The sequence below is a fragment of the Citrus clementina genome, unplaced genomic scaffold, assembly GCF_000493195.1.
Source record: "Citrus clementina cultivar Clemenules unplaced genomic scaffold, Citrus_clementina_v1.0 scaffold_4, whole genome shotgun sequence".
In the NCBI taxonomy this organism is placed as follows: domain Eukaryota; kingdom Viridiplantae; phylum Streptophyta; class Magnoliopsida; order Sapindales; family Rutaceae; genus Citrus; species Citrus x clementina.
The window spans coordinates 947,657-970,736 of record NW_006262274.1 but is presented as its reverse complement, the minus strand read 5'-3'; the positions used below and the strand labels follow the sequence as shown (position 1 = coordinate 970,736).

The 23,080-nt window shown below is 33.9% G+C and overlaps 4 protein-coding genes across 4 annotated transcripts; 3 read left to right on the top strand and 1 right to left on the bottom strand.

Annotated features, from left to right (window-relative positions):
• The first annotated feature begins 3,430 nt into the window (after positions 1-3,430).
• On the top strand, positions 3,431-6,395 carry LOC18045475. Its single transcript, XM_006435631.2, has 2 exons — positions 3,431-5,546; positions 5,941-6,395. Exons 1-2 carry the CDS (start codon positions 4,180-4,182, stop codon positions 6,194-6,196), a joined length of 1,623 nt encoding a protein of 540 aa, XP_006435694.1. The 5' UTR covers positions 3,431-4,179; the 3' UTR covers positions 6,197-6,395.
• A 300-nt stretch (positions 6,396-6,695) lies between these two features.
• LOC18045474 (glycosyltransferase family 64 protein C4) lies at positions 6,696-10,604 on the bottom strand. Its single transcript, XM_006435630.2, has 5 exons — positions 9,817-10,604; positions 8,886-9,279; positions 7,954-8,117; positions 7,778-7,848; positions 6,696-7,094 (listed from the first exon to the last, which is right to left on the bottom strand). The coding sequence occupies exons 1-5, from the start codon at positions 10,023-10,025 to the stop codon at positions 6,934-6,936; spliced, it is 999 nt and encodes a 332-aa protein (XP_006435693.1). The 5' UTR covers positions 10,026-10,604; the 3' UTR covers positions 6,696-6,933.
• A 3,825-nt stretch (positions 10,605-14,429) lies between these two features.
• LOC18045473 (aquaporin PIP1-5) lies at positions 14,430-15,968 on the top strand. The gene is made up of 4 exons (XM_006435629.2): positions 14,430-14,933; positions 15,037-15,335; positions 15,433-15,573; positions 15,706-15,968. The coding sequence occupies exons 1-4, from the start codon at positions 14,600-14,602 to the stop codon at positions 15,796-15,798; spliced, it is 867 nt and encodes a 288-aa protein (XP_006435692.1). The 5' UTR covers positions 14,430-14,599; the 3' UTR covers positions 15,799-15,968.
• A 4,890-nt stretch (positions 15,969-20,858) lies between these two features.
• On the top strand, positions 20,859-22,447 carry LOC18044530 (probable aquaporin PIP1-2). The gene is made up of 4 exons (XM_006435627.2): positions 20,859-21,304; positions 21,388-21,686; positions 21,776-21,916; positions 22,049-22,447. The coding sequence occupies exons 1-4, from the start codon at positions 20,971-20,973 to the stop codon at positions 22,133-22,135; spliced, it is 861 nt and encodes a 286-aa protein (XP_006435690.1). The 5' UTR covers positions 20,859-20,970; the 3' UTR covers positions 22,136-22,447.
• The last annotated feature ends 633 nt before the right edge of the window (positions 22,448-23,080 follow it).

Here is a 23,080-nt window from a genome sequence, read left to right as displayed (position 1 = left end):
ACACAACAAGTCGAAAAGGCATGGCACGGACACGGGATGAAATGGTTTTATCTACTTCAAACTTGATTGTGGAATATGTGCTATCTTTTTAGATGAGGTTTTTTTTCTTATTATCTTCTGTTTTATTGGTAGATAAAAAAGGATCCATCTTCAGGTACTAGAGTAAACGTTTGGCTTAAATCACGTACACGAAAAAATGGACAACCAATTAATGCGGCTGCTGCTGAATCAATGGTACTAATAAATACAATTGCTTGGTTTATATAACAATAATATGATATGAAATTCCATTAATATAGTCTTAGTATCTTGTAATATATGCTCATTTAGAAAAAACTTAAAGAAATTTCTGCAATGTCAACTGAAGAGGATCAAACCTCCTTAAAGAATGATGGAATTGCAAAACTAAAAGGTGATGAGCGTCCTGGCTGTGTCAAAGGTATGGGATTTGGTGTAACACCTTCAAAAGTAGCTGCACAGGTCCAAGGCAACCGCAAAGTAAAGAAGCTTGAGAATGATTTGAAAGAACTAAGTGATCGATTTACTGAATTTCAAAATTTTTTCATGTCTAGGAGAAGATTTAGTAAGGTAAGTTATTTAAATTAATAATTAATTGTACCATCATATTTACTTTTTTCATATAATATTATTTTGATTTTTATATTTTAACAGGACCATGTTAACATTGATGACAACTTGGACAATAATCTTGCACCAACTCCTCAGGTTTTATTGGTTTCATATGTTTTATATATAAATTTATGATTTTTCAAAAACAAATTTTTACTTTGTTTTAATATATAATTTTTTTGTTTTCTGATAGTCCTTTGAAGATAGCACAGCTATTCCAAATACTCCAACTAATGGTGATATTTGTAAACTCTTAAATTGGTTGGGTACTGGGGAAGTGGTTGCAAAAGGAATGATAGCTGCAACAAATCCTGAGGCATTGGTCCACCATGTTCAACTTGGACCAGATTACTACAAAGTATGGGTTGATGAAGTGAATAAACCATCATTATCTCTGGTTTGACCAACTCAAAAGTTCTTTAACTTAGGTGATGCAAAATGGAGCACAATTGCATGGCCTATAAAGTACATCACCTTGGATTAACTCAAGTAAAGGTAATGCTATAATTTAAATTATATTTTACCTATAGAATGTCATATGTATATATACGTAAAAAATAAAAGTTGGGAGTTTATAAACTAGAACATAATATTTTAATTCTCATTGTTGCAGGAATTTGAAGTTCTTGGGTAAGGATTATTTCGCAATAATGAATGTTTTCATCATAGAGGACTTGATCAAGTTGCTTAATTTAAGTTCATGTTAAGGATACTATTTTTGGTACTCAGTAGTTTCTTTTCAAACAATGGCTATATTTTCCATCTTTTCTTGACAATGAGTTCTTTATATCATATTGTTCATTATAGATTTTTTTTCTTTTTTTAATACAATTTTGTTTGGACACCATGTGTACACAAATTTGAATACAATTTTGTTTGGACAATCGTGTGTATGTTTACTTTATTTATTTAGAAAATTCGAATGTATTATTTATATAAATGAAATTAGGAATATATCGAGGAATTAAATAGTAAGTTAATTTAAATTGCAACAGGTTAATTATATGGTAAAATTGATTTTTTCAATAGTAATGACTGTTATATAAATATTCCACAGCAAAATTTTATTATCACTGTTAAAACTTCTTACAACGGCATGCACTAACCATGCTATCACATTTTATCACATCAGTTTCTTTTTCTCGTTAAATGTTGAACTATGTTTAGCGCAAAAAAAAAAAAAAGACGGGAAGTAGTATTGGCCGTTGATGAAACAATCAACGGCTGGTTATTATTGCTGTGGATGGTTAAAACAAGATTGGCGCCAAAGATATAACGGGGAGTAATGATGGCTATTGATGAAATTAGCAACGGTGGATACCCTTCACCGTGTAATACCTTCTATAGCATAGTTAATAGCGTTGAATGTTGGCCGTTAAAACTCATAGCTTTCCACGGCTCATGGATCAACGGCACGCATGTTTTTGCCGTCATATCCCATTGACAGCATATTTCCCATCCCATGAAAAGCCTATTCTGTTGTAGTGTAAGAAATTCTTAAGAGACTATAAATGCAAATGGCGATAGTAACTTGGTTTGTTACATGAGGTGTAAATGAGGTAGCCTCGATGTAGCTGATGATGTTAGGACTCATGAGCTCCTTGTTTTTTTTTTTTAATTACATGAGACTATTACTGAAGAGTACAACTCATATTACATGAGATTACAACTGATATTTACAAATCAGACTATTACTAAGACTTGAGATTATTATTTATAAATCAGAAAGCACGCTCAGATTTTTATCCTCTATAATATTTAAGGAATGTCTACTCCACTCACATTCTGAAAATGATAAAACTATTTTCACTCAATTTGAGAAAGGAAATTAAACCCCTCACAATGTGTTGTGGGGGTTCGAACTCATGACCTCACAATTGTAAGGTCATGAGTTTTTATATGAGCTCCTTGTTGCGCGATGAACTTGAGCTAATTAAGCTGACGTTGAGATCAATTCCGAAATAAATTCCATGTGAGGTGAGAAAATTCAGAACTCAAAAGAGTGAACGGATCACATGGCTTTAGCATTGATTCTATCACTACAGTCATTTTTATTAAATGTACGGTCTTGTGAAATTGCTCGTGTGGTGTGTGCCCATTACATTAGCCAAGTTGGCAAATTGAATTTATCCTGATATGGTTAGCTTGGAATGATCAAGATGCATGTGTAAATTGTCGGGTCGAATTGACAGCTGAGTTATAATTATTCACACCATTGCTGGCAGGGCAGGGCATGCATGCATGCATGTAGCAGGGAGTTATTGCAGCTAGCAGATACTATATATATATATATATATATATATATATAGAGCAATTCTCTATTTTCTTCTTTCAGCAGTTTAAGAAATTATTGCAGTAATTCTTAGGATAGGCTAGATCAATTTCTCTTCTCTTTTTCTTTTTTTTTTAATCTTTGTTTTTTTAAACTCCACAAGAAGGAAATTGAAAGAAAATGGCCTAAATTAGAAAACGCACATCAACAAATGGCTACTGTCTACATATACATCATTTTTGTATCACGGTTGAGATCCAAAATTCCAAATCTCGAAGGATGAAGTCCAAATAAGTAAAAGTTAAGCCCAATGAGAACGAATTTCCAAATCCTTCGCCTTTTGTAGGCTCAAATGCTATGCTAGTAAAAGACTAAAGTTAGTAATATTACAAAACAATTTAAGTATTCTTTAATCAGATGCATGCATTGAGTTATTGAGTAGGACTCGTAATGTAATGTTATTAAGTTAAATATAATATAGTTTACCTGTTATAGCCGGTTAGGCACCCGTGAACGGTGAGCCCATTCCCGTGAAAGCCGAGCGGATGAAGCCGAAAAGTCAAACAGGCGTTGACCACCCATTAGGCTTTGGCGCTATTTTCTCAACAAGTGTCGAGGATACGAGCACAAGCACGCGGTTGAAGCTACTTTACGTTTGCATGTGACTCGGGAAATGCTATGACAAAATCTCAAATCCCATGTCGCCACGTGTTCCGAACCCCAACGGTAGAGCCCCACGTGTCCATCTATCACGATCCTTGATTCACTCAAAAACCGTCCCGTTCATCCTTTATTTCGTTGTACGAGTCGATCGTTTCGAAAATGGAAGATCATCATCATAACCACTTTGTTTTGGCTTCTTGTTTAGAAAAATTCATTAACATTGGTAAGATTTTTCTGAATCTCCGTTTTGCATATTTCGATTCTCCTTGTCACCGGGTTGCTCTTGAATTTTTTCTTTTTATTTTATTTTTTCATTTCTTTTTGGGTTGAATTTCTTCTTCAAAGTTCTGTAATCACATGGGATTACAGCCTTTGACTTTAATGGCTTTGTTAAGATGCATAAGCAACCTCTAGAATTTCTCAGAATCTAATCTTTTTTTGAGATTTTATTGGTATATTAATAATAATAATAAACGTAGCTTTTAAATTATCTCCTTTTATACAAATGGCATGTCACAATCATTAGGAGGGTTTTCTGTGATTTTAACTAGTCTGTTTTGTTGATATTATTTTGTTTTTTCTTGATAAAAATTTTGAGGTTTCCTAGTTGGGAAATGGGATTGATTTTTGGGCCAAGTATTCAAAATAGTGTACAGATTATAGTTCCCTATGCACTTTCTCAAAAGCCAGCCTCTTTTATGTCATCTGCTTCTTTTACAACTCGTAATGAAAGCAACCCCCATCGTACTTTTCGATTGAAGAATTGGGGTTTTGGGTCGTGTGTTTCTAGGGGAAATAGTATAAAGAGATCTTGCAGTCCTAATTTTAATGAGTTCTTGGATGATGAGTTTGCAAAACAAGCTGAAGAATTAGCACGAAGGTTAGATATCGTGGACGATCATGTTGATAATCATGATCATGATCAAAATAATAAGGAGACAGCGTATGCTGTAAGTGATGTAAATATGGGGTTTTCGATGCAATTTATGCTTCCAAAGTATGAATTGCTTGAGCATAATTTGCTTGGGATCCGGCCAGAGCCAGTGGACTGGCCAGAGAGGGAAGAGATTGTTAGGGTGAACATTGAACAGAAAGCTAATTGTGTTGGTATTCCTCTATCGTTGAGGATGATAAAGAGAAAGCAAAAATGGAAAGAGGGTTTTGGAGATGCAGAGGATTTTGCATACTGTTCGGTGAATAAGGCATTTTCTTCGCTAGTATTTATCATTAGAGAGCTTCAGGCCTGTGCCTTGCATATAAGAGAGGGTCTTTATTGTGAGGACTTGAAAGAGATTATAAGTAAGATGCAAAGGGAAATGAATTCATCATTTGTTTGGCTCTTCCAGCAAGTTTTCTCACGAACACCCACTTTGATGGTCTATGTTATGATTCTTTTGGCTAATTTTACGGTGCATTCAATGAGCAATAACGTTGGGTTTGCAGCTAGTCTATCGCCAGGATCATCTGAAACCATCACAGAAACTATTTCATTGACGGGTGAGAAGGATCAAGAAACATCAGAGATTGATTCTTCGACAATGAAGAATTTACTACTCTCAATTTCTGATATTGGTAACGACGGTGATGGCAAAAAAGTGAGCCGTATTTCCAGTGGGAATGCGGACAAGCGCTTCAGCAGATCATCGCCTTCAATTCAATACCCTAGCTTCATACCTTATGAGATGTCTGAGGTCTCCTCAGGTAAACAATTTCCAATGAATAAAGAGGAATTGGATTTGTGGAACTCAGTATTGGACGAAGCTTTAAGAATTCAAGAGGAATCAGAATATAGGATTCTTGATCATGAAACAATGCAGCATTTTGTAACTCCAGTAACTGTGAAGCTTGAACCAGATGATTACATGGACTATTTTAGAACAGATCTTCTTTACCAGATGGGTGTTGCCGAGGAACCCAATAATCCACTTCTGCTCTTAAATTATGCCCAGTTTCTGCGTTTGGTTACTAAAGATTATGACAGGTATTTTGTGGTTACTTTTTTAATTTGTTTATTAAAATTGGCTCATTCGTTTGTTAAGGCCTATTACCTTTAGATGTGAAGATGATGATTAAATTTTTCAGTATCAGAAGCAATAATAGAAGTAGGATTGCCTAATTAGGTTGACATCGTAAGTCTCTGCTGATTAATGTGAATTTTAAGCACCCAATTAGCATACTCATTTACAGTTTTGCATCTTAAACATTTTTGAAATCATCTGTCTACTGATGGGATGGGGATGGCGGGTTATGATTCAGTTTTTTGCTTTGGTATGTTGAGCTTCATGTGGGATTGTCTATTCTTGTATTCTTTGCTGTTGATGCTCAAAACTAGCTTATATATTGTGTTTGTTTTGATATACTGTTTGGGTTTGCAGGGCAGAAGAATGCTTCAAGCGAGCAATACAATCAGATCCACCAGATGCTGAGGCGTTGAGTCAATATGCAGACTTCTTATGGCTAGTAAGGAAGGATCTATGGGCAGCAGAGGAGACATACCAGCAAGCAATGGCAGCAGAGCCAAATAGCTCTTCTTATGCTTCCAAATATGCAAGTTTCCTCTGGAATACCGGTGGCGAAGAGACCTGTTTTCCTCTCAGCAGCTCCCAGGACGACTATAATCATATTGTTTGATCAAAGAGGGTTGAGAAATAATCGAAGCTTAGCATATTACCATCATTTTAGTATAAATATTATCATCAATCACCGGGAAAGTTGAGTTCTTGGTTTTTTCGTTTGGTGTATTCAGCTTGTAAAAAACTGTTGATGAGATGCCATAGTTATTTTACATATGCAAACGAATAAATCTTGCTCCGAAAGTGAGCTTTTCTTAGAGCTCATTCTCTTAAGTTTTGCTTGGAGGAGGCTAATAATGAACCCCAAAAATTTCTGGTTTTTTTCCTGCAATCATGATAATTTTGGCAACAAATAATAAGAGATCAAGGATCCGTATAGTTATAATTTTGATAATCAGACAACACATTCATGCACATATTCATAGGATCTGTAATAATTAAGAGAAAATAAGTATGGAAATTGCAAAGCTAGGCTTAAAAACCACTTATAATAAATTGATAAGAGCTTTGACTGTAATTCGTCGCTGTAATTTGCTTATTACAATCCAACTGCTACGTTTTCAAAAAAGTAAACTGAAATCTCGTATTATAAAAGATTGGTTACATGGTGACATTAATACAAGTAACGTTCCAAGAACATGTAAAAGAATTTGCCCCTATCTTCAAAATACAAAAATTAGGTAAACAAACCAATTTATACAACTCTAAAGCCAGAGGGCCAAAAAAAAAAACAAAATGACTCAACTGATTTAAGTGGAAGTTTAGCGTTTTGTAAAAGAAAGTGAAACTACATCATCACCAAAACCACATGCGGCGACTATCAACAGCTTTCATTGAAGTTGGTACTAAGGGCATCCGACCAAACTCAGCTGCAAATCTGTTTAGACACTGGGTTCTTTTTTCGGAATGGCCTCCCAGGGTACTAATTCCAGTTGAACCAATCTCATATATTTTACCTACACGGGCAATGCCAATGTTTAAAACAGACAATACTCATCTAAAAAATCATCCAATGTGTAAAAATAATAACGGAAACAGGATATGTATACAAGCATTTCACAAAAATAATGCAGTTCATTCTTGGGTTGCACTAATATCCATCCAAAGTTGAAAATCACCAACTAGCATTTAAATGCAACTCTATTCCAATGGATGTAAAGAGAGAGGGTGGATCAGAAAACCTGTGCAGATTCAAGTAGAAGCTGCCATAAACCGAGCAGCATCAAAACTGTCTCAAAGGTTTGGATGTTTCAGCTCAAGAAAGAAAATAACGGAGGTGTTCGATGCATAATATAAGATATGGTTTAACAACAACATTCATCTAATACTCTTTTCCACAAGCAATTTTGTCACCTCACTCAAACCTTAGTGCCTTTTCATGCCTCTAAGGATTTGTTTTATGAATCTTTAGAAGCAATGCAACAATATTCTTTTTCCCTTGACAATGATCTGATTTAATAAAGTTTTTGTCAAGCAAGTTTCTGATCACATTTCTCTGCATGCAGAAAGTCAATAGAATCAAGTAGAAAAACACAAGGACAGAATTCAACAATCCAGGGAAATAATAATAACAAAAATGAGAGCACCGATTTGATTAGGAAAGAATGAGAAAGATATTTATAAACTATTATATAATTACCTTTCACCCATATGGGGGGAGCATCAGTCACATTGGCAACAAGAAATGACATCGCAATATCTTCGCAGTTCCTGATGAACCATCAAACAGCCAGTGGAGCAATTAAACACATAAATGAAAGACAAAGACATTGAATCAAAATGCCAAGTAATGGATTAAGTCAGTGGAAGAAGAACCTGTTCTCGGTAACAAATTCTTTAATCGATGTTGGCATCTCATTTGTATATAGACGCAGATACTTTTTGTGGAAAAAGGAAGCTTTCGAGAGCACCATACTGTATGTTCCAGTCCACCAAACAGACCACCACCCACAATATGAATAATAATCCTTACCTTCTTTCTGCATAGAGATTAACAAACTCATAAGTGAAAGCAGTTCATGTGGTTTTCCGACCAAAACATAGATACTAACAAAAGCTTTTGTATTTAGTATAATTTTTCCAATCTCCGCACTCTCCTGTTAATGTTTAAAAACTCGGTTGACCATACAACAATATCCAAAGACGATGCACATGCATGCACAGTGTCCTATCAAAGAGACTTGAAATGAATAATGAGAATATGAAGCTCAAAGGTATCATGATTTACATGCAGAGGCATGTTGCTCACAGCACAAAGTTCTTTCAACAATTAGGCAAATGTTCCTTCCACACAGAGGACAATGAACAAGAATATGAAGCTTACGGCCATCACAATTTACATACAGAGGCATGTTGCTCACAGTACAAAGTTTTTCCAACAATTAGGCAAATGTTCCTTCTACACACAGGACAATCAACAAGAATATGAAGCTTACGGCCATCACAATTTACATACAGAGCATGTTGCTCACAGTACAAAGTTTTTTCAACAATTAGGCAAATGTTCCTTCCTTCTACAAACAGGACAATGAACAAGAATATGCAGCTTAAGGCCATCACAGTTTACATACAGAGCCATGTCTCTCAACCCATAATGCTTCTTCAAAATTTCCAGACATCTAAACTCACTAATGGATAAGCACTAAGAGAATATGAACAAGAGCTTAAACACTACTGGCTCCAAATGTTAAAGAACCGTCAAATCTTGAAATTGCAGCAAATGCAAATGCAATTAAGTTAAAACATACCGATTCAACGCAAACCTTTCGGGGGACAAAGCCCACCATTTGATCCGGTGCACTTCGCCAAACATCAAAAGCAAACTTTACCGAATGGCAAGGAAATATGATATCATCATCAATTGAGAAAACAGCATCCGCCTTCAAATCCTTAATCTCTTTAAATCTATTGTTCAAACTGTCCTCAGTATTGATATCGAATTTCAGTTCAACTTGTCGCCCATTTCTAGAGTTCTTCCGTATTATGTGTTGCAAAAATATTTGAAGAGAATCTGAAGGAGGATCAGGCTCACTCCACACTAAGTGTATAGAATCAAGCCCAGGACACTTAGCATAGTGGGCAATAGACTGCTTTAGTAGATCATATCTCTTCCATGTGTTCATCAAAATAGCATATCCTTTCCTATTAACAAATACCAACTCTAACATTAAAACATTTCTCTAATATACTTCAATACGACTAACAACTACAAAAATCACAGTATTATATATTTAAAAAAAAAAAATTGGGGGGGTGGGGGAAGCCCCACTAAGAGTATGTTTACAACTGTTGTGCTTCTACCTATCTTTGAAAACACAGACACCTCAATTCCAGTAACCTATAATTCTACAAATAATTACAAATTCAAATCTTGTATTTAGTTTAAACTCTTAAAAGGGCAGTATTTGCAACAACTATATCCCAAGTCATCAACTTTAATTAATTAGCAGTTAATTAAAGTTTATTATGTCAAAAGGTACTAATTATTAACTACCTGTGGGAAACTGCATTCTAATAAATTCCCCGTATTTGAGCTCAAATAACAAGAAAAAGTAGAAACTTTACAACGATTTAACTGCAAAGATAGAAACTTTCCTAATTTGTTAACTAAAAGTCAGCACAGAGCTCCGCGTGATGTGGGCACTAAAAAAGGAAAAGCGAACAAGAAACTGTACGAACCCTGGAGAAGATGAGCGGTCCAGTGGACCGGAGTCGGTCCATTCCGTTAAGGTGGAGCCGCGGCTCAGGAGTAGGAGCACCGTGAACGCGATGCAAAAACAGAGTAAGAGCTTGATCTTAGACGATCCGACGGCTGAGATCGCCAGTTGCCTGAACCTTTGTGCCGTTCGACGGTTATTATTAAACAGCAAGCTACCTCTCATCACCATCAACTCCTTCTTCTTCTTCTTCTTCCTTTTTTTTTTTTTCAAATTTTATTTGTTTTTAAACTCAATCGACTCGTCGAAGCCGAGCCGAGTCCCGAAATCCGTCACCGCATAAATGATGTTACTACTTTTTCTGCAAACCTTCTCGTCGTCGTCGGGAAGGAGAGAGGGAGTAGTTACGGTGCGGTTAAGGTGCAGCGCGGTAGCCAGTGTGAAAATTGAAGTGCGGGTACGTCCATAAGAAAGTTGGGGAGTGGGGGCACGTGTCGTGATGGGATTGGTTGACTTCAGTCTATTTCGCGGCTCTGTTTCTCATTGTGTGTCCGTCTGCACAGGCCTTGTTTCTCGCAGATCAGATCTTCCGTTGATTGGGAAAAACAACAGCGTGCGAAAGTGAAACCAAAGCAGATATTAGAAAAGGTCGTATCAGCCGTCGGATTAGGTTGAATTTTGTGAGATTAACGGCGGTTAGAGGAGCTGATTTTTCCCAGTGTGGGACCCAGTTGGTAGAGAAACACGGAGGTATTTCTTTTTGCGCGTTTTGTTGATTCAAACAAAGGAGGAATGTCCCTATTGTGTGTTGGACTTTTAAAGAACAGAACCAAGTCCTGGGTTCGGTTGGATACTCAAATCTGCATGGGTGTCATCGTTTCCGGATGCCAAGTGATGTCTGTATTTCGTAATTAATTAATATATCTCGTCCTAAATTAATTATATTACGGAATTTACATGATAATTTTATGTGGCTCCATCTAATTATGATGTTGATTGACATCACTTCAACCATATTAAGCATTGATTGATTTTAATAACGAGTGAAAAGTAATACATATATTTAATGTATGATTGTGCTAATTCAGATAGAGTTGTAATGATTATCTTAATAAAATGTCGTTCTAAAAGAAAATATTTAAAAATAAATATAATAAATTTAGCTTAAATAGGCTAAATTTCACCCTGAATTTGGAGTTTTGGACGCACCAATGGCTAAAGTCCTGAAGGGGCTTCAAATACAAGTGAATATTAGGGCCGGTCTGAGAATTAGGCCTGGTAAACATGAGTTCAAGACACGGGCTGACTTAGAAGTGAGCTTAGCGGCCCATCCAATTGAAACTATCGAAAATATTCAACTTCATAATCGTATTCATTTCATTCGTTATTCAATTCAACGTGCTAGAAAAAACTTTCAATGATTTCAATTGGCATGGCAACGTCATGAGAAGAATCATATATATATATATATGTAAATTTGGCTGGACGGCGAAATTTAGTAGCACCACCGCCTGTAATTACATCATTGCGGCTGCAACTCTTCCCATCCATACACTTGGATTTTGGAGACATGAGTCAGTCGAATAGGACAGCTGCCTAATTTAAATTACTTCCCAAAGTTTTCTGCAACCTTTTGTTATGAAAAAGTTTGAATTTAGTTGATGTTTAAATAGGTCTAAATATATATATATGAATCATATGTTTTTTTTAAAAAATATAAATATTAAGTCATTTATTTTTTTAAAAAGAAAATTTTGAAATTATATATTATGACATATATAACCTCATAAATATTAACAATAATTATATTTATTGATCAAACACATGACAAGTTATAAATAAATTATTTGATTAGTAAAAAAAAAATTGATAATCTTTACCTTAACAAAGAATGAAAAAAAAAAGTCTAACACATATTTTTTTATATCAATATATGATACTCATAATGTTATTTTTAGTATATTATGTTGATATTTTTTCTTGTTAATTACATAAGTCAATCAAGAATTATTTAATCATTTGAATTAAAATTAATATATTTACCTAAAGTTCTATTATGTTTAAAATTCTTATTCACAAAAAAATAATAATAATAATAGTTGAATAATACTTATAAAACAAAAAAAAGGATAAATAAAAAAATAACAGGATAATTTATATAATAGGAAATAAATTTATTTAATAGAGGTATTAATGAAAAAGAATATTAAAGTTTAATTCATATATAAAAGTTAGAATACTTAACTTTTTTGCTTTATTCAAATCTAAATATCTTATAATCAGATATAGGTGATAAAAAAAATAGAATAAAAACTGTAAATTTCTGAAAATAATTAAGATTCAGACTTCATATAAAATTTGAACAACCCTGTACGTAAGAGGCTATTGTGTGGAAGTAATTTTATTCTTTAAAAAGATACTAGAAATCTAAATAAGGCTAACAAAAATTTTTAAAAAAAATATTATAATCGAAAGTTTTTACGGATGTTAAAATAATTTGAGCTCGAAAACGACATATTATATGTTCAATCATAACGTTGGTAGTTCAAATTGTGTATGCGTATATATGTACATAGTAGGGTTATTTACGTTTTTAAATGCAGAAAAAACGAAAGATGAAAATTAGGTCATCAAACATACGTTTTATAAGGACAGAGGATACTGCCAGACCAGCAAAAAAGCACTGGCCTTAATTCAAGAGGCGGTGTTGGAAGCATAATCATTCTGTTTATTTTAACACTATGGTCTCACTATCATGTGAAGTTTGTGCGTTATATTTTATTTGCGTTTTGGTCATGAATGGACCGTGGCCGTCCTTCGGACGAATGCTATGCACACAAATTTTTGACTAAACAAATGTATAATTTGACGTAATTAATATTGAAGTTGATAAAGATGTAAAATTAGATATAATATTGAAGTTTTATGTCAACCCCAGTAGAAGAGAGAAATTAAAAGATATATAATTTAAGTGATTGAATGAGAATTCTAGTATGTACTTTACAATTTGTGGATTGATGCTTATCAATGATTAAATTATTCAGTTTTGGCGCGAAATAACAATATTTTGTAAATCATTGGACCTTAGCCTAGTGTTTAGAACCACTCTCTCACAAGTGTTAAGAAAGTGGTTCGAACCCCCTCACAGAAATATTGTGGGGGTTTTAATTTAAATTTCCTATCTCGTCTCTTGAGTAAAGATTGAAGTCTCTCAAATATTAGAGATGGTTAAAATCTATGTTATACTATATAAAAGTTGACGTAAATTAGTTATAGTTATTATGTGATTGTAAATACCGATTATAATATCATATGAGCAATAGTTTCATGTAATTAAAAAATAATAATATTTTGTATTGTTTTGCTGTAATAATGTTGTATTCCTTCAATTAGCATTTCGCAAAGTGTAGAGGTCACCACGCATGCAATAGAGAAGAGCAAGACTTTAGGGTTATTATTTAATTGGATGCTTATCTATGTCATTGTCATTTTTCTACTTCTTAATAGAGACAAGGAGCTTGAATATTGAGTTTGATTTTCCTAAAAATTATTAAGATGCGCACAAGCGATTGCCTCCAATTATTTTTCTAATATAATAAGATGCCTTCAACCAAAAGTAATTTGCCAGAAAGAGATGATGAAGATGAGGCTAAAGCACAAAATTATTGTTCATTCAGATTATTTAATGTTATCCAGACAAGTCACTGCAATTATTATAACCTACGAGAACATGTTAGTTGACACGATCGATATAATTAAATTCCACGAATGCCCCTTCAATCATCAGCTTAATAGAAGTTTAAAAATAAGGTATCTACCAGCGTGATATTTCTGTATGAGTAGAGATAATTACATTAATCTGGTCTCACTTAATTCGCATAGAGAAAATGAAAGATGGAGATTAGAGAGCAACGAATTGAAGTTAAATAAAAAATTAAAAAAAAATAACTCTATAATTTGCCCCTGCAAGGGCTATAAAATTACCAAAAAATAAAATCAAATCAAATCTTCACATTTTTATAATCACTTGGTCTGCTGGAGTCTTGATGGACGGTGGCCATTACATCATTCACTTATGTGGTTGAGGTTGAGCCGACTGGTATACCCCACGCCTAACGTCCTTTACGCCTTTCATTAAAAAAAAAAAAAAAAGAGATAAATAAATTACCAAGGCTTATTAGTTCTTGTAATAAAATCGCAAAAACACTAAGAAAATGATTGGTCGGTCACGAGATAAACAAATAAATTTAAGTAAAATTATCACCAAAACCTCAGCTTTTGGTGAAAATTAAAACAGCTACTATAGATCTTACAAACCACGACAAAGGAAATCTAAATTTTTTGAAAGTTTAAATAAACAGTTTTTAAATAGTAGTACAATAATGAAAAATTTAATCCTTAATTAAGGTGGTTTTAAATAAAAAAAATAGACACTATCAATTTAGTTAAATTAATTAAGGTAGCTTCCTTAAGCATTATCAGTAAACAAGTATTTATTTAAATTTTCCAAACATATTGTGTATTACTAAATGAGGTATCTCTAGAATACCTTTCAAAACATATATTGTACGTCCTTGAATTTTCACCAAATATTAGGTAGGTAAGTGATAAGTTTCCTTAAACACAATTTTATACTCTCCACTGCCCTACCACCCACTCTGATCACTCTTTCATCTTGATAATATTATATAAAGCCCCAACATCAACGATTACCCTCACTCCCGTAGCAAGATCAAACAGCTACACGCAAACGACTCAAATCTTTTTTGTCTTTTAGCTAATTAAGTGAAGAAGAGCGAGCGAAAATGGAGGGCAAAGAAGAGGACGTTAGATTAGGAGCCAATAAGTTCACTGAGAGGCAACCGATTGGAACGGCAGCTCAGAGCCAAGATGGAAAGGACTACGTTGAGCCGCCGCCGGCACCACTCTTCGAGGAAGAAGAGCTCACGTCTTGGTCGTTTTACAGGGCCGGTATAGCCGAGTTCATAGCCACTTTTCTTTTCTTGTACATCTCCGTATTGACAGTGATGGGCGTCGTCAAGTCCAACACCAAGTGCTCAACCGTCGGCATTCAAGGGATTGCATGGGCCTTCGGTGGCATGATCTTCGCGCTCGTTTACTGCACAGCTGGCATCTCGGGTTTGTACCAGCTGCGCTTCTGGTTAATTAATTTTATGAGCAAAATAACTAAAGGGTTCGACAAAATAATTTTTGATTTTTTAAACTTTTTGTTGTGACGCAGGTGGTCATATCAACCCGGCGGTGACATTCGGGCTGTTCTTGGCGAGGAAGCTGTCGTTGACACGTGCACTTTTCTACATGGTGATGCAGTGTCTGGGAGCCATCTGTGGTGCTGGCGTTGTAAAGGGTTTCATGGGTGCCGGCCAATACGGTCGGCTCGGCGGCGGTGCCAATGCTGTAGCTCATGGCTACACCAAGGGTGATGGTCTTGGTGCCGAGATTATTGGTACTTTTGTTCTTGTCTACACAGTTTTCTCTGCCACTGACGCCAAACGTAGCGCCAGAGACTCTCATGTTCCTGTAAGTTGATTCTTTTTCTGGTTAATGTATGATTAATTAACCAATAATAATCATAATTATTACCTTTACTAATAACTACCTTATTGAATATGGTTAGATTTTGGCTCCTTTGCCAATTGGGTTCGCTGTGTTCTTGGTTCACTTGGCTACTATCCCTATTACCGGAACTGGCATCAACCCCGCAAGGAGTCTTGGAGCTGCAATCATCTACAACAAGGACCACGGTTGGGATGACCATGTAAGTTTAATTTACTCTCTTGATTACCCTAAAATAAGATCTCGGTCATCAAGATTACACTTGTGGACGTAAATTCAATAATGGTAATTAATCAGTTAATCATGATCAATCTTATATATGGTTTTGATGCAGTGGATTTTCTGGGTGGGACCATTCATTGGAGCAGCACTTGCAGCTTTGTACCACCAGGTTGTGATCAGAGCCATTCCGTTCAAATCAAGCTGATGGTCTTATGAACGGTCGTGATTGCTGATGCATTTGTTTATGGCTGTCGTTGGTGGTTCTGTTTTATATTTTAGATTATCCCAAGTCCATGCATTTTCGGTTCGTTAAATTTTCTGGTTGTTTGGTTTTGTGTATGAATTTTCTGTAATGCCTATGCACAAAGAAGCCGCTGGCAGTGGCTTTATTTAAATTTATGTAGTTTATTTTTTCTTAAAAAGCAAAGTAATTTCATTAAACAATAAACAGTACAATAATGATACACAATACTACAATAGTAGATCCACACACTCTAAATATATATATGCGGATAAAACTGTATATTACAAACATATAATATATATAATTAATAAATGGATCTTATCGAATTTTTTGAATACTAGCCAACCAAAAAGAATTTGCCTTAGTTGAAGAGGCGTTGTTAGAAGCATAATCATTATGTATTATGGAACACCATATATATGCTCGCTATCGTATGAAGTTTGCGTGCTGGTATTTTTTTGCGTTTTGGTTATAAATGAATGTCGTTTGGAGAATTGTTATATATGTACATAAAATTTCAAATTAAAAAAAAAAATGGTTATGATGCTATGATGTAATATTGAAGTTTATGGTCAATCCAAAAGAAAATGACTTACAAAGGAAATGGAATAGATTTAATTTAATTAACATTGTCGATTATACGACAATTTTAAATGGCGGAGGATTTACTACGTAAATTTGGATTCAGTATTAAGCTGACTTTTTTAATAATTTTTTTTAAAGATACAATTAATAGTTATTATATAAGAAAACAAAACTAATCAACTTTTAATCGTGTATAGCTAAACATGCACGGATGTTTTGCTCTGTTTTGTTGCAATGTAATATTACTTCTTTGTATGGTTAAAACCAACATTGCATAACTAAAGAAGGGTAAAAGCTCGTTTAGTCTCTATATTTTGAAGTTAGTGCCCGTTTAGTCCCTATATTTTTAAAAATACCTTAAACCATCCCTACCATTAAATTATTGACACTTTTGCCATTATCTTTTGTTCCTTTTAACTTATTTTTATAATATTGCTCTATTATAATAATTTTTTAGACATTATTAAAAAGAAAAAAATAACCCTATTATAATAATTTTTTAGACATTATTAAAAAGGAAAAAATAAATTACCAGTTTAACACCAAAAAATAAAATAAAATAAAATAATATATATTAATTTTTGTGGAACACACTCTTGAGTTAAAATATTAATTTTTCTAAAAAAATTGATAATGTAATTTTTTACGATATTAATTTTTTAGACATACGTGAGTTTCCACAAAAATTAATATATACCTTTTTTGTTTTTATTTTATTTTTGAGTTTAATTTGATAATTTAATTTTTTATTAATATCCAAAAAAGAAACATTATTGTAAAAATGTAATATTGTAAAAGCAAGTTAAAAATAATAAAAAATAATCGCATAAGTGTCAATATTTAGTAACAGGGACGTTTTGAGGTGTTTTTAAAAATATAGGGACTAAATGAACACTAACCTCATAATATAAGGACTAAATTACAAGCTTTTACCCACTAAAGAATTATACATTGTTTGCTTTTACTTTTTTTTTTTAATGAAGGATAGACATTTGTACAACTATACGAGAGAATCACTAGTTTATTATATAAAAAATATATATGCAAATAATGAAACCAAACTTCAAGAGTTTTATGTGATGACATCCCAAAATGTTATCCCAAATTATATGGCACGTGATGTATCATTTATTAAGTGGTTGATGATCTTTAATAAATTCTAAATGAATTAATTAAATTATCTTACCAATAAGTGAATAAATCCACATCATTTAGGATGAAATTTACTATTGACTAATTAAATTTTTTTACTATTAAAAAAATAATCTATAGTATTTCATTCTTTAAATGGATAAGAATTAAAAGAATAGAAATTATGAGAGTAGAAAATTAGATTTATAGTATCAAGTATGTTAATAACTCTTTAGTTGAGTTGGTTCATGCCAACTCTTATTATCTGAAAGGTCGAGGTTTTGAGTGTTTTATATTTATGAGAGTAAAATTTAACATAAAAAATAGTGTCAATATAACCTGCTCCGTTTGGAGGCAATTTCATAGATAGGCTACTTTATAAATTTCTCAATTTTATAATTTACTTAAATAAAAAAGTAATGTCATTTTAGTGCATTTTTAATTTTTTTTTAACTCATATGATGGTGCATTTTTTAATTCAATAAAAAGGTACAGTCACTTCTTTGTTGTCTATAGTTTTCATGTTTATGTAATAAAATTATGGGTTCATGTTGTTTCATATATTTATGTGACGTGACTCGTATCGTTTTCTATATAGGGGCATGCAGCTTGAATATTATTGAGCTTAAATTCGCTCAAATATTAAGGTCCATAAAACATTCCCTCCAAATAGATTACAAATATAATTAAAAAGATGCATTTAACCTTTCTTTGCCAGAAAGAAATGACGAAGCTAATTAAAGCACAAACCCAACTATTGATTGCAAATATCATGAAGATTATTCAATATCATCCAGACAAATCACTACAACAATAACACGCTATAAGAAACATGTTAGTTGACATGATTGGCATAATTAATTTCCATGAATTCGCCATTAACTACCGTCCTGTGTAATATATAAAAATACCTGCCAGCATAAAATTTCTCTATGATTTTGTACTTATTAAGAGATAATCATTCGCTACAGCTGCCTAATGCAGGAAGGATTATGATCCTCTCTTAATATGATATTTTCATAAATAAATTTTATTAATGTCGTTGGTGGTTAATAAATAAAAAAGTAAAGATAATTAAATCATAATTATATATTAGCACCAAAATACAAGTTGTATAAAATCTATAAAATATTAGAAAAACTCATATCATGAGAGGATTCTAGTCCATGTAGGAATAACATCAATTAGAAAAATTATAATTCAAATTATGTGCATAAACGCCACCCAAAAAAAAAGAATACTATTTTTTACTGTAGTAATTGATCTAAATTCATTTTTAAGTCGCTTCCAACTCCTGAACTTTTTTTTCGTAAGTAATACTCAAAAATTAAGTTAATTGTTGTATCAATTTATTTTTATAACCTAGTGTATTTTCAGGAAGAGTAAAATTATTGATTACGACGATGCTATCTTTATAACATAAATAGGTTTCTAAATTCTAATGTAGACGTTCATGCGTTAAAAATATAAATACAAAGCAACACATTGTTCTGTTCCTAAACATTATCCGAGGGAGAGCTAGTTATGCAAGTTGTAAAAAAAAAAAAAATGTACTTAAGTATATTTTATAGTCTTCTGAGTTCAACTGTTAAAAAATTGCCTATATGTCTTAGGGTTTATTTGTGATTGAAATTTAAAATCTACGGCACTAAAGTATATGGTAAACACTAGTTACTGTAACTTGAAAGTTATGTTGATATGAATTTTCAATTGTATGATGGAAGATCTATTATATCTTTAATAATTTTGTTAAAATTATTATTTAAAATTTATATTTACTATATATTATCAATTTTTGTTTCATAATTACAATTTTTTCCATAGCAGCTGTAACTTAAAAGTTACAGCACCTTAATCCCAAAAAGAACTTTATTGACGACTTCTCGACGTTAAATCATAACTTCGATCAACTAGGGCTGTAATTTTTTTTAATAATGTTACAGTCCCCTAATATTTAGAATAAAGGGTCTACTAGAACTTTCTAATCAATTTTGTGACTGTGCAGTCAGATTGGCTCTAAATAACATAAATTAATATTATATAGTAAATATGAAATAAAAATTAATAGTACATAGTAAACACAATTTTTAAACAATAATTTTGTTAAAATTAATAAAAATATAATAGATTTTTTATCATATAAGTATAAACTCAAATCAACTTAACTTGCAAGTTACAATAATTAATATATAAAAAATATTTTAGTACTATAACTTTGAAATTATAATTGTCTAATTTCAATTCCAACCGAGCTAGGGGTGGCAAAAATACCCGCCTGGTCCAGACCCGTACCGCACCCGGGCGTTGTGGGCATGGTATTACCCAGCTTGAGTATGAAGCCAGACCGATCTTGAGCATCACTTGATAAATTCGGAGCTCGGCTCGGAACCCAAATTTTATTAAAAAAATATTATAAAATATATACTATTTTAAATATTTATATTTATTTGACTCATTTATTACACAGATATAAAATTTTAAACACTTAAAGTTTATATTTTTATATCAAATTTTATTGAAATAAATTTAAAACTTATAAAATTACCAAAAAAAATATACACATATAATATTAAAAAATATAAAATTTAGGTACTCGCATTAAAACTTGATCCGAACATCTAAAAATTACATCCAAACTAAGTCTGGACATTGCGATACCCGAACCCAACCCAGGATTTTGCCAACCCTAAACCGAGCCTTCGACTTCTAAATAAATATTTTGAAACAACGACGGATAAAATAAATAAAGCCATTCAAATAGGAACGGACTAATTCATGGAGGCATCAATTCGTAAAGTTACAGTCGTGCCAGTGAACCAATTCCTTAGAGCGAAATGGACACACGGAAAGGACAATAGGCCAGAGCAACCGACATAATTCACATTAAGAAAATGACAATAAAGCTGATTGATAATGAGAAAGACTTTGAGAGTGTAAAACGAAATTAAAATTAAATAACCTACTTGCTTTGGTTTCTGTAATTTGCCCTAAAAAGAGCAATGAAATTACGTAATAAATCCCGTGATCATCATGTCCCAATTCCCACCCACTCGGTCTGCTTGACCCTTGATGGACGGTGGCCACAACATCATTACAGATGTGGATGAAATTGAGCCAGCTAGGATACCCCAACGTAATGTCATTTTTCTTTCTAAATAGTCTAAGCGCATTTAAGTAATTTCCACAAAATTCCAAGAAAATGATTGGTCGGTCACAAGATAAGTAAGTAAATTCAATTTTATACACCAAATTGGAGCCCACCACCTGCACTCATCACTCCCTGATCCGGATGATATAACCCCCTTCCCCCAACTTCTAGTACTCTCTCACTCATTCTCATCACAACATCAAACGGCCACAAACAAAAAAGCAAGTGCTTCTTATTGACTGTTTTGTGTTTTTGAGGGACTAGCAGAAATGGAAGGTAAAGAAGAGGATGTTAGACTGGGAGCCAACAAGTTCGCCGAGAGGCAGCCGATTGGGACGGCGGCTCAGACCCAAGATGGGAAGGACTACGTTGAGCCCCCACCGGCGCCGCTCTTTGAGCCCGGCGAGCTCAAGTCTTGGTCGTTTTACAGGGCCGGTATAGCCGAGTTCATAGCCACTTTTCTTTTCTTGTACATCTCCGTACTGACAGTGATGGGCGTCGTCAAGTCCAATACCAAGTGCTCAACCGTCGGCATTCAAGGGATTGCATGGGCCTTCGGTGGCATGATCTTCGTGCTCGTTTACTGCACAGCTGGCATCTCGGGTTCGTACCGGCTGCGCCTCTGCTTGGTTAATTTTATAAGCAAAATATCTAAAGTGTTTTTAAAACTGTTTGTTTTGACGCAGGTGGTCATATCAACCCGGCGGTGACACTCGGCCTGTTCTTGGCGAGGAAGCTGTCGCTGACACGTGCACTTTTCTACATGGTGATGCAGTGTCTGGGAGCCATCTGCGGTGCTGGCGTTGTAAAGGGTTTCATGGGTGCCGGCCAATACGGGCGGCTCGCCGGCGGTGCCAACGTCGTAGCTCATGGCTACACCAAGGGTGATGGTCTTGGTGCCGAGATTATTGGTACTTTTGTTCTTGTCTACACAGTTTTCTCTGCCACTGATGCCAAACGGAGCGCCAGGGACTCTCATGTTCCTGTAAGTTAACTCCGTTTCTAATAAATTGTATAATTAATTACCAATACTTGATTATTTTTACTAATCACTATATTATTGAGTATGGTTAGATTTTGGCTCCTCTGCCAATTGGGTTCGCTGTGTTTTTGGTTCACTTGGCTACCATCCCAATTACCGGAACTGGCATCAACCCAGCGAGGAGTCTTGGAGCTGCAATCATCTACAACAAGGACCGCGGTTGGGATGACCACGTACGTTTAATTTACTCTTTTGATTACCCTAAAATAAGATCTTGATCATCAAGATTTATGCTTGTAGAAATAAATCTAACTGTGATAATTAATCAATTAATCATGATCAATCTTATGTATGGTTTGATGCAGTGGATTTTCTGGGTGGGACCATTCGTTGGAGCTGGACTTGCAGCTTTGTACCACCAAGTCGTGATCAGAGCCATTCCCTTCAAATGAAGCTGATCGCTTCATCGACGTTCGTGATTGCACCTGCATTTGTTTATGGCTGTTGCTGGTTTGCTTATGTGTATTATAAAATATTAATTAGTCCTTTGTTCAAATCTGCTGGTGCTGGACCTGGACCTGCTTCTGTGTTTTCCTTCCTTAAAACGTTTTTTTTTTTTTTTTGAAGAGAGGTCGATGATGATGACGGATGGGCCCATGGCTAAGTAGGTGGGCGCTGTCACTTTGTACATTTGTATGGCTGTGGATTTGTGCAATGTCATCTTGGTAATAATATGGACAAAACTAGTTCTATTACTTTTATTATGTGATCTTTTTACATTGGTCATCTAAATTATTTCTTTCTAGGATTTACCTATACGTATGTTATATATGTGTATAATTGTGATTGATGGATCGGTACCTGCCGTTGCTTTCATGCATCAGCACCATCCTCTTGTTCGCGTAGCGTGGGCCTTGCGAAAGAAGATAGAGCTTCTATTACTGACTCTTTTTTTTTTTGTTTGGGGGCTTAATTTAATATTAATTAGTTAAATAAATAACATAAAAGTATCCAAGCATATCCCAACGGCGATTGGAGAACTTATGTGTCCAGAGATTTCCAATATGATCCGGGTTTATAAATCATACCATGAAATTGATAAATTAAGTTACGCGCAGACTAGAAATATCTTGCTCTTATCTAATTTCTAGAGCGCTCTTCACTCATGCATACACCGCAGGGATAATGATCTCTCTTTTTAAGTCATGTTTGAAATTTAGATGTTATGGTTTTTTTCATAATTTTTTTTTCAGATAGGGGAACAATATACGCATGACATTGTTTCACAGCGCATCATAATAAATAAAATTATTATAAAGTTTTAGCTCATCATTTATTTAGTTAAACCCTATATTTGACTGGACGAATTTCCTAATCAACTAATTTGTTATTTGAGA